The sequence below is a fragment of the Hippocampus comes genome, unplaced genomic scaffold (genome assembly GCF_001891065.2).
Source record: "Hippocampus comes isolate QL1 unplaced genomic scaffold, H_comes_QL1_v1.1 scaffold94, whole genome shotgun sequence".
Lineage (NCBI taxonomy): Eukaryota > Metazoa > Chordata > Actinopteri > Syngnathiformes > Syngnathidae > Hippocampus > Hippocampus comes.
The window spans coordinates 3,555,311-3,566,685 of record NW_017806059.1 but is presented as its reverse complement, the minus strand read 5'-3'; the positions used below and the strand labels follow the sequence as shown (position 1 = coordinate 3,566,685).

At 39.9% G+C, this 11,375-nt stretch overlaps 1 protein-coding gene across 1 annotated transcript in view; it reads left to right on the top strand.

Moving 5' to 3' along the window:
- The window catches only part of LOC109529648 (CUB and sushi domain-containing protein 3-like), a 447,797-nt gene that overhangs the window by 150,827 nt on the left and 285,595 nt on the right, over positions 1-11,375 (top strand). The window contains exons 7-16 of the mRNA XM_019893029.1: positions 2,023-2,100; positions 2,496-2,583; positions 3,088-3,212; positions 3,591-3,712; positions 8,045-8,148; positions 8,831-8,943; positions 9,156-9,338; positions 9,976-10,302; positions 10,821-11,015; positions 11,124-11,262. Coding sequence (XP_019748588.1) covers positions 2,023-2,100; positions 2,496-2,583; positions 3,088-3,212; positions 3,591-3,712; positions 8,045-8,148; positions 8,831-8,943; positions 9,156-9,338; positions 9,976-10,302; positions 10,821-11,015; positions 11,124-11,262 — 1,474 coding nt within the window. The remainder of the gene's footprint in view (positions 1-2,022; positions 2,101-2,495; positions 2,584-3,087; positions 3,213-3,590; positions 3,713-8,044; positions 8,149-8,830; positions 8,944-9,155; positions 9,339-9,975; positions 10,303-10,820; positions 11,016-11,123; positions 11,263-11,375) is intronic.

Genomic DNA, 11,375 nt, shown 5'->3' with positions numbered 1-11,375 from the left:
GTCCTTTTTTGTTTTTTTGTTTTGTTTTTTGTTTTTTGTTTTTTACCCACAGGTACAGATGACGACTGACAGAACCCTTTCTACGATATCAGAGGGGTCGGAAAATGCACTCAATGTAGTGAAAACGTTATTATGTTGCCAACACTCCAAAGAAGTCTTGCTATTGCTTGATAGTTCCTGTGGACTAGTATCCACACATGTGAACATAAAATTAAAGCACAACTTTCAAAATAAAAACACTAGATACTGTGTTTTATGTTTTACTTTGACTTCATGGTCACTGTGAGGTGCCAGTCAGAGACTGGGGGCAGGCCCGATGTGGTCCCTGGGCTGTACTTAACCTAGGTTTGATCTCGGGCAAGGGTGTGCAATTCTGGTCAAGGATAAGCACTACAGATGGCTCAGGTGTGTTGGAGGAGGGAAACATTTAAAGTGTGCATGATGGGGGTCGTCAAGGACTGGAGTTGCTCACCCCTGTTCTAGAGCCTCCTTATCATTCAGAACTGCTTTTACGCCCTCGTTTATAGAATAGCCTGCTGGAGAAACTCAGCGCAGCAGCGGTTTTGGCCTGGGAACCCTCCCATGGATGTCAATTTTGGCCAGTGTCTTTCTTTTGCTAGAATCATGGAAACTGACTTGAACCGGGGCCGGCGAGGGCTGGAGTTCTTTGGGTGTTGTTCTAGGTTCTATTGCGACTTCCTGGTTGAGTCGTCGTCGGACTCCTGGAGTAATTTTAGTTGGTTGACCACCTTTGGGAATGTATGCCACTGTTCTCAGTTTTCTCCATTTGTTGAAATGGCTCTGACAGTGGTTTGCTGAAGCCACAAAGTCTCGGAATTGACTTTGTAACCTTTTCCAGACTAATAGATTTCAATAACTTTTTTTTTCTAATTTCTTCTTGAATTTCTTTGGATCATGCCATGATGCATTTGTTTCTTGAGATCTTGGAGCCACTTGGTCTAACATTCTATTTCTGTGATTTCTTGATTCAACAAATGTTGGTGCTAGGGTGTTGCCTGTGAAATTGTACTCAGCTTTCTCAAAACTGTGCTTAGTCACAGTTGCTTTGTGATTTAACAAGGGGGGATAATTACTTTTTCACACAGGGGCAGGTAGTTTGGAATGTTATTATTGTTTTTTTTTATGCCTTGATAAATGAAATTGGCATTTAGAAACTGCACTTTGTATTTCCTTGGGTTGTCTCTGTGTGATATTGAAATTGGTTTGATGAATTGAAACCTTTGGATATGCAAAGAACACAGAAATCAGGAAGGGGGCAAATACTATTACACAGCACTGTAACTTTTTAATTTGAGCTTTTCACTAATACTTATTGATTCTACGGTGCTCATCATTATTTCTGAACTTATTTTTTCTTCCATTCCTTTCTTTTGTATTGCGTGTATGCTTCAAAATGGTGACAGCAGATTGCATCACCTGGCCTTTATAAGAATCATGCCACAACTGTGTTGAATTAATTATTGCAATGTAGTTCTGGGGCGGCACCTCTTTGATTTCGTATGTAATTCATCCCTTCAATCTGCATTATGACAATGACTCTGCTTAGATGGCAAGATCATTCACTTGTGTTCTGATGATGAGTTACAGCATAGATTTTGAGACAGTTTTATGCTGCAGTACAGTTATTGCAACATGTTGGAATGTAGAAGGGCATTTACATTTTTGCAAATTATGCCCACCAGTAGCAATTAAATTGCGGTGTCCATATGCTTCCTCATAGGCCTACATAATATCCAGGGAAAGACATACAAGTACTGTATCCTTGTCTTATGTGTTCTGTTGTATCATATTTTATTATATCATTCGAAGTGTTGTGTAAAGCGCTCTGTTACAGCTGCAGCTGTTGTAAAGGTGATATATCAAGAAAGATGTTTTGTATTGTAATGAAACAGTATTACTGAAACTTCTTTTAGCCAATGATTGTGTGTGTGTGTGTGTGTGTGTGTGTGTGTGTGTGTGTGTGTGTGTGTGTGTGTGTGTGTGTGTGTCACTTTCAAATAGTGAAAAGCTCTGGAGACCTTAAATCCAGAGGGGTAAAATTGTTACCAGGGAAGGACAACACGAACAAACTGTCTTTGAGTAAGTTGCTTATTTTTCTTGTTCAACCTTTTTCATATGTTGGAATTTTTACTTTTTGTCGGGACTTGGTGTTCTGCGTGTTTCTTTCTTTTTTGCTTGAGGTTTTCCACATTTTGTCATTCTATTTTGTACATTTAAGGTAGAAGAGATGCATTTAGCGTTGGTTCACGAACATGAAGTGTGCATTCACAACTTTGCTGCCAACTAGCTGAACTTTGAAAATGTGACCAAAAAAAAAAAAAAAAAGATGGAGCCAATTTTTCTCAACCAGATTATTTTGATTTAGCAGCCGCACACACAGAATCGTCACACTGGTGTTACCATTCTACTTGCACAGATGTTATGGAAGTGCAACGTTTGTTAATGTCAATGTCTTCCTTTTCTCTGATGCTCAGTGAATGAAGGAGGAGTCAAACAGCTGTCGAATTATTGTCCTGACCCAGGAGAGCCAGAGAATGGCAAAAGGATTGGCTCAGACTTCAGGTAACGTGATGCCCCTCCAGTTTAAATTAAGGAGTTCTTTCCAACTCCAACAGAGTTGTTTTTTTTTTTTATTCTGTTGAGTCAACATATATATATATATATATATATGCAGCTATAGTTAATGAAGGAAATCTTAAAATGCACAATATAGGCCCCTTAGAAGATCATATTATTTACCTTCTGTGGTCAAGATCACAGTCTATGGCTTGCGGTCCCGACCGTGTTGGATTTTTACTGTTATATGTCATATTGCAAGTCATGGTGTTTTGATGCACAAACACAAAAAAAAGATGATCAAGGGAAACGTTTTTGAACGACTCACAAAAGAATAATGGAGTGGCATTAGATCCATTCCCGTTACATTATTTATCGACAAAAATATAATGACCGATGTTCATGTGTAATCATTGGCGTGGTATAAATGATGAATTTGACATTTCATCAGGAGTCACTTTCTGAGGAATTGATTGCTTTTTCAGGCGTTAATGATGTTTATCTTCTCAGCATCGGAGCAACCATTCAATTTATCTGCCATGAAGACCATGTGCTGCAGGGTTCCAAAACGATTACCTGCCAGCGTGTCGCTGAAGTCTTTGCAGCTTGGAGCGACCACAGGCCCGTCTGCAAGGGTGAGAGAGACATCTCAAGAACAAATACAACACTTTGATTTAGGCACTGCCTCTGGATATAGACTCCATACATGCAAAGGAAAGTAAATTCTTGTTAATTATGAACAAAAGCCTGTTGCTTTTCTAATTTAAAATGTCCTCTCTGTGTTTGTTCCACAATACCTGGAGCAACTTTCAGAATTTGATTAATGGTTATGTTAGTAATAGACCCACTTTGTGCTCACACTAAATTACTTTCCTGTCACTTTACTCCACAAGAGTTATTACTTTACCTCATTCACATTATTTCGTCTTGCTTTTTTTTTTTAGGGAAATGTAACATTTCTAGGCTCACTCTCGATTTTCTTTTATTTCATCTTACCTCTTACTCTGCTGCAGTGAAAACTTGTGGGTCTAATCTACTGGGACCTTCGGGAACATTCACATCGCCTAACTTCCCCATCCAATATGAGAGTAACTCCCAATGTTTGTGGATCGTCACTGCCAGTGATCCAAACAAGGTAGTACCAAGAGAGGATATCTGTTAAACTTTTTCTTGTGTTTTTTTTTTTTTCTAAACTTGGATTGATCTGATATGCATTGCTTGTTTTATTGTATCTAATGAAACCACAACAATGCAGCTGCAAATAACAGCCATATTAATCTGAACGCAGAGGCTCTCCATAAAGACACCATAACAGTGTACAGACTGCAATCCTTCAATTCAATTACATAATATTTATTACTAATGCAGTACCTTTTATTTATATATATATATATATATATATATAAACGGTTTCATCCAAAATAAAGGCAAGGTGTGGTGATGCATTTTCATAGTTAATGTGTATGTGGTCAAAAATTGCTTAAAAAGTGAAAACGGGGTGCAGCCAAATCGTCTCATGATTATCGATAGCAGTTATCATGATTTGGTCAATTTAATAATTTGTTTTTTTATCCACAAATCTACACTATTGGTCAGTCCACAGGTGTGGGTTTTATGTATATAGATTTTTAACCAATCAAAAGTGATTGACGGAGGTACAGTGTTGAAAATCTGTTTGACGAAGCAATGTTCGATTTTGTCTTTCAACAAAACTGTCAAATTAATTTACATAGTAAGAGTGCATTGTATTGCAGTTGGCTATTGGCAATTCAGCAATCCAGCTCAGTTGTCGGGGGTAACACAATTTGAGATATATAATTATTGAATGAGACCTGCTTGTCCCCAAAGTTAAGAGGCCAAAGCTGTTTTCCGAATGGTCATTACTGTTCTCCTACATCAGATCAGGCCCACAGTTGCTATTCTTTCCAGTTTTTCATAAATCCAAGGGTGTCAGCTGAGTGTGTTATTGTTTATTAGCAGAAGAGGGCTAAGCACGTCCAATTCGCTCGGACTGGCAAGCACTGTAGCAGCATCCCTTTAGGAAAACAAACCATTGGCAGAAGGGAATTGATCCATTAGTGGTATTATGGTCATTATTCTCGTGTTATGAATGGATACTGTGCTGAATTTTTCCTCACGGCTGGAGAGTGGACTGATAGGAATGATCAAGTGGCCATCATATGTCTGTCATCAACAGAGGTGACGCACATTTTTTTTTACAACATCCTTTCATCTAAAATCAAGGTAGGCACATTGAACTGAGATAACAAAGCTTTTATATGAAATTGTACTGAGATAATGAAGCTTTTAACATTTAAATGATTCCGCAGTGGAGCATATGTACATTTGGTTAATGAGAAAATGATCTCAGTGACAGCTGGGGGGAAAAAAAAAGTAAATTTGATTGGCAAATTATTTTTTTGACCTACATTTTCCTTGCCTTCAATACGTATTTCATTTGTGCGTTGAAATAATGTGCAGAGATGCGAGTGTCAGCTTTTGTTGTACTCTGAAAGATATTTGTTATTTGTTTGAAGCGGCGTGTGCGCGTGTGCATGTGTGTGTGTGTGTGTGTGTGTGTGTGTGTTTGTGTGTGTGTGTGTGTGTGTTTCTGTGTGTGTTTCTGTGTGCGTGCATGCGTGCAACATTGGCTGCACGCACTGTTTGTTAAAGGCTTATGCGATTAGCAGTCAAGATTTGATGTGATTTGACTTATGGGGTATTGCTGTTGTTGATGCAAGATTTAGGAGGCAAGCCTTGCCTTATGTGCCGCAAAGAAGCTAGCAGAAGGTTTGGCTTCAAAGCATTGTGAGATTGAAGATGTTGTTCCTGTCATTATTTTTTTTTTTTTCTTATCAAGCCTCTCTTCGGCACAGTAGGGCTGTCTCTAGATCAGGAGTCAACAGCTAATTTAGCAAATGTGCCGCATGAGAAACTGGAACATTTGTCAAAGGCCAAGCCAACATGTTGACCTCCACTTTATTTTCAGTGAAATTAGGAAAACAATCATACTGTCTGATTTCAACAAATTTCTACATGTGTGTAGGTATGGTAGGCCGTGTTGTTAAAATGAGGGAATCCACATTTTTAATATAATTACATGCAGTCAATAAAATTACATATTTACAATTGAAAAATTATAAAATGGATTTTGTGCACCAACCGCCAACCCAGCCATTTCTTGTCAGGACTCCCAAATATATAGATCAACAAGTGGGAAGTGTAATATTATTGACAGCCATGTATAATGTTACAGTGATGACTTATAACAGACAGAGTATTGTCTTATCTGGTCTTCTTTCGTCCACCATGCAGAAATTCATAATGTTGCTAGGACCCTTGATCATTTTTGCCAGTCTCCTTTTGGTAAATCACTTGCTAGAAGTGTCAAAAAGTTGCAAAATACAGTAAAAATTGGCAACACTGCAGCCGAACCTTTTATGTGCAACCTCGTTTGTGCCAACATCCACATGCATGGACACAAAATCAAAGCACAATTTTAAAAATAAAAGCACCTGCCATTTTACACTAGACATTGACTTCAGGGTTAATGTGAGGGCCAGTCAGAGGCTGAATCTTACCCCGGGCTGTACTTTGCCCTGGTCCGCTCTTCATGCACTTATTCTGAGCGCAATATATGGAATAAATTCATATAAATTAGATGGTTTGTAGACAATAAAACATGTAAATCAGTTTGAGTGCATTGCTTCTATTTTTAGGTTTAAAAGTTATTGTGCTCCCCTAATTGATGGGGTGTATTTGTTTCATGCCCCATTGAGTAGCATGAGTTCCATTGGTGTGCAGTGTGGAGATACCCACTATGTGATTATGTACGCTTAATGTAAATTGACCGGTTTATTGCATCTTCCTTCCAAGGTTTGAATCTCATCACAGATTGGAAATTAAAACTGGTTATTGGAGAAATTTAAGTTTGATGTTCCTTTTGAAGGCACATAACCTCAGACTGCTCATGCGGTGCAATGCCTTTGAGCTCCACTCCAATAGTGACATCTCTGCCAGACTGCACGTGTGCAGGGAAATGCATGTATCAGAACATTTAGAACATATAAATTAATACTGTAGAGTGATTTAAAACAAACATTAATTCTGATGGGCGGCCCAGTGGTCGACTGGTTATCACGTCGACCTCACAGTGCAGAGGTAGTGGGTTCGAATCCAGCTCCGGCCTTCCTGTGTGGAGTTTGCATGTTCTCCCCTTGCCTGCGTGGGTTTTCTCCGGGTACTCCAGTTTCCTCCCACATTCGAAAAACATGCATGACAGGCTGATTGAACACTCTAAATTGTCCCTAGGTGTGTGTGTGAGTGCGGATGGTTGTTTGTCTGTGTGTGCCCTGCGATTGGCTGGTAACCGGTTCGGGGAGTACCCCGCCTACTGTATGAAGACAGCTGGGATAGACTTCAGCATGCCCCACGACCCTTGTGAGGATAAAGCAGATCAGAAAATGGAGGGATGGATGGATTAATTCTGAAACACCAGACCAACTATTGATACACCTCCTGCTACGACAGTTAGCCAGATAATGCAACATAACACCATCGATAAAATCACTCAAGATATTGATCAATCTCTGAAGAGAAGCATTTGAAAGGGAAATTAAGGCAAAAAGCTTGTCTAAAATATGTTATATGCGCTCCTACTAGAATAAACAGCATTCTTACAAATATTGCATTTGTGGATTAATTAAGCAGCTAAATCTACACCTTACTTTCCATCTCAGGTATGACCATTTTGTCAATTGGTGTCAACTGAAAATGACATCAGGGCTCAGGTAATGAGCAATCATGGCTCAGCTCTTTCCTGGGTTTGATACCTGAGCCCTACGGCTTTTGTGATGTAATTTTCAGACGACAGCAACTGACAAAATGAATGCCCGCTGCAATGGATAAAAACAGGTGGATTTTGATGCTTAATCTATATTGCACAAACACAGTGTTAATCAGAATGTCGTGTTTCGACTAGTGGGCCTGCACAGAACATCGTACTCTGAGGAAAGCTTTCAACTTCACTTTCTCCGTACCGTATTTTCCGCACTATAATGTACACCCAAAAGCATTCAATTATCTCAAAAGCTGACAGTGCACCTTATAAACCTTATATATGGATCAATATTCGGATTTCTTGGAAGTAGTATAGTATTTCAAATGTTCTGTAAAGCGCTTAGTTACAGCTGCAGCGGTTGTGAAAGCTCGATATAAATTAAGCTGTGTTGTATTGCATTGTATTCCCTTTAGCATAGCTCCATCTAAAGGATGCATAATGCAACAGCAGCCACTACTGCAGCTTCTATTTTATGCGCCTTATAATGCGGTGTGCCCGGAAAACTGTTTTAAATCAGGCCATTCATTGAAGGTGCACCTTATACATCGTAGCGCCTTTTAGTGCGGAAAATACGGTATATTACTGTGTTTGTGTGGTTATTAAATAGTAAAGTTGTCCTTCCTACAGGTTATTCAGATCAACTTTGAAGAATTTGACTTGGAGATTGGATATGATTCGCTAACGATTGGCGATGGAGGGGAAGTAGGGGATTCTAAAACAATAATCCAAGTGTAAGTAATGTTTAAATAAATTCAGGAGATTCATTTAGTCATCTGTGCTACAGTTCCTTTTGTATACCAAATGCAATTGTACAACAGGCTTTATTCTTATTTAAGTGAATGTTGAATTCTTATTCAAAATCTTGATTAATTAAAGGGGAAGTCACCCCAAATTTTCTTCACAAAAATATGTTTTAGGTGGCCCCAGTAGTCTCAACGTGATATTCTCATTGATATTGCAATTGAGGAATATGAATTAAGCACTAAAATTTAACCGTTTCATCCATATAGTGGGTGGCCATTTTGCCACTTGCTGTCGATTGAAAACGGATTGGTCCCAAGCAATCTTGACTCACCAGTTCTCAGAGTTTGGTCATGTGATGTTCATAAACTGAGCTGTGATTAGTTGTTACCTGAGTCCTGAGCAACTGTGATAAAATTTTCATCCGAGAGCAAGAGGCAAAATGCCCCCCCCCCCCCGCTGAGAGATGGATTTTGCGGGTTAATTCATATTCCACAAATGCGATATTAATCAGAATGCCATGTTTAGTTGACTTCCCCTTTAATGATGTATACCTATTGGATTCCACCCTACTTGGCTTTCAGCATTTTACGTCACGTGATAGTTTAATATGTAAGTCTCAGTTGCCTCTGTCATTGTTTGTTTGTTTTAATGTCTGTTTTGTTTCTTTAGACTAACAGGGAGCTTTGTCCCAGACCTGATTGTGAGCATGTCTCATCAGATGTGGCTTCATCTGCAATCTGATGAAAGTGTAGGCTCAATTGGCTTCAAGATCAACTACAAAGGTATAAAGAGTTTAGTGTTGACGCCATTATCTGTATGCATGGCTGTGTCCATAGAGCAATCGATCACTCCTATCCGTCACACTATTTTGTCTGTCTGTCTCACACTCCCCTTTCCTGGATTTAGTGTCGGAGATATTCAACTTACGTCAAGCGTCTGTACTTGGCTTGACCATTTCCATTCCTGCTTCCCCTCCCTCTGCCCTCACCCACAGAAATTGACAAAGAGAGCTGTGGTGATCCTGGTACACCACTCTATGGCTACCAAGAGGGAAGTGGCTTTTTAAATGGAGACATTCTGCGATTTGAGTGCCAGTTTGGATTTGAGCTCATTGGGGAGAGGATGATAACCTGTCAAAACAACAATCAGTGGTCTGCCAATATTCCCATCTGCATATGTGAGTTTTACATGCCTTTCATTTAATGTGGACAAATGAAGCAATTACTTGTGTTCACAATGAAGAGTTCACAATGACAGAAAGCTATTCAAAGATTAATTACAATCCAGTAAAATGGCAATGTATTGCTATGTATGTTAATAGCAATGCACAGAATGTCAAAGGGCAAAGTAATTCTACAGCAAATGGCTGCTTTGTTAAGCAGGGAAAAAATAAGGCCCACAAACACTATGCCAATGCTCGGGAGATAGGACACATCCGTTGGATTTCTCAAAAGCAACCCAAATATCTACTGTGTTTCATCATACGTATTCCAATTCACTTACTGTAGTCCAAATTCTAGTTCTGTTATATTGTACCTAACTGTGTCTGTTGGGACACTCCATAAGTCCTTTGCCCATCATGTTTTCCGACGATGGTTTTGTAAGGCAAGCCTCATTGTTTCTCCAATGCCTCGAGACCCAGGGGAACAGTACTTTCTACCCCAGCTCGTCACAACTCTCAGAAAATGTTCTGTTCTGATCTTGGTCTGGGAAAATGGACATTGTCATGTTGTTGCTGTTAAAACAAATTGCCTCACCTGGGATATGTTACTTTTTTATGAGTTATTCATCATTCTCTTGCCTTTCTTATTCAGTTCCCTGTTTTTCCAACTTCACGGCTCCCATGGGGACTGTGCTGTCTCCCGACTATCCAGAAGGCTATGGGAACAACCTCAACTGTGTCTGGTTGATAATCTCAGAGCCTGGATCCAGAATACACCTGGCATTTAATGACTTTGACCTTGAACCACCCTATGACTTCCTCACCATCAAAGATGGCGACCAATCAGGGGCCACCATTTTGGGACATTTCTCTGGAGCAGAAGTTCCTTCCCACTTGACGTCCAATAGTAACATCCTGCAGCTTGAGTTTCAAGCTGATCACTCCATGTCAGGGCGAGGGTTCAACATCACCTATAGCAGTGAGTGGCAATTTGCACAGTTTGTTAATAACAGCGATGTCATCAACGCATACTCTCACTGCCTTTTATCACTTCCAACTGGGCCGAATATTAAATTGCTCTTGTTAAAATGCAAATTAAATGTTTGCAAGTTTCTTTTATGTTCATGTTTTTCTATATATGATATGGCAGGTTATGGCATTCAATCGCGTGCATTTGTTCAGAATGTAAAATCATATTTTTATGTAATTTGCGTCCAGGCACAAAGTTTGAGTAAATCGTCGAAAAGCAACATACCCTCCTCAGCTTTTATTCCTCATTGATACAATAACACATTTTTCGTATATTGGCAAAGAGTCAAGACTCAGCAGCTATTGTCAACTGTAGGTGTAAGGAGAACAAGCTGTTTAGGGTTTCTTGTTGTCTTCTCGACAGCTACATCTATTTACCTTATCTTTACACACTTCAAAGAGAAGCCATTTCTCATGCAAAAAAGAGTGCCTGTCACCAGATCGTGCTCTCTTTCTCCTCATTACAAGCTTTCGGGCGTAATGAGTGCCCTGACCCTGGCATACCACTGAATGCCAGGCGCTTCGGGGACAGCTTCCAACTGGGCAGCTCCATTTCTGTGGTCTGTGAAGAGGGCTTCATCAAGACGCAGGGTGCTGACACCATTTCATGCAATTTAGAGGAAGGCAAGGTGATGTGGAGCGGCCTCATTCCAAAATGTGAAGGTACACAAATAGGATAGAATGATGTTTTTGTATCTACACACACAACCCACCCACCCCCTTCCACAACTTTCTTTTTTTTCAATTATTTTATTCTTTTCACCCAACCAGCTCCCTGTGGGGGTCACTATTCAGGTGCGTCTGGGGTCATCCTCTCCCCAGGATGGCCTGGCTACTACAAAGACTCACTGAGTTGTGAGTGGGTCTTAGAAGCAGAGTCAGGACGCTCCATCAAGATCAGCTTTGACAGGTCTGTACATCAATGTCAATGCAGTATAATACCTGCACATGGAGTGCACAACTCACAGCATGTAAGTGTGTGTGTGTGTGTGTGTGTGTGTGTGTGTGTGTATGTATGTATAT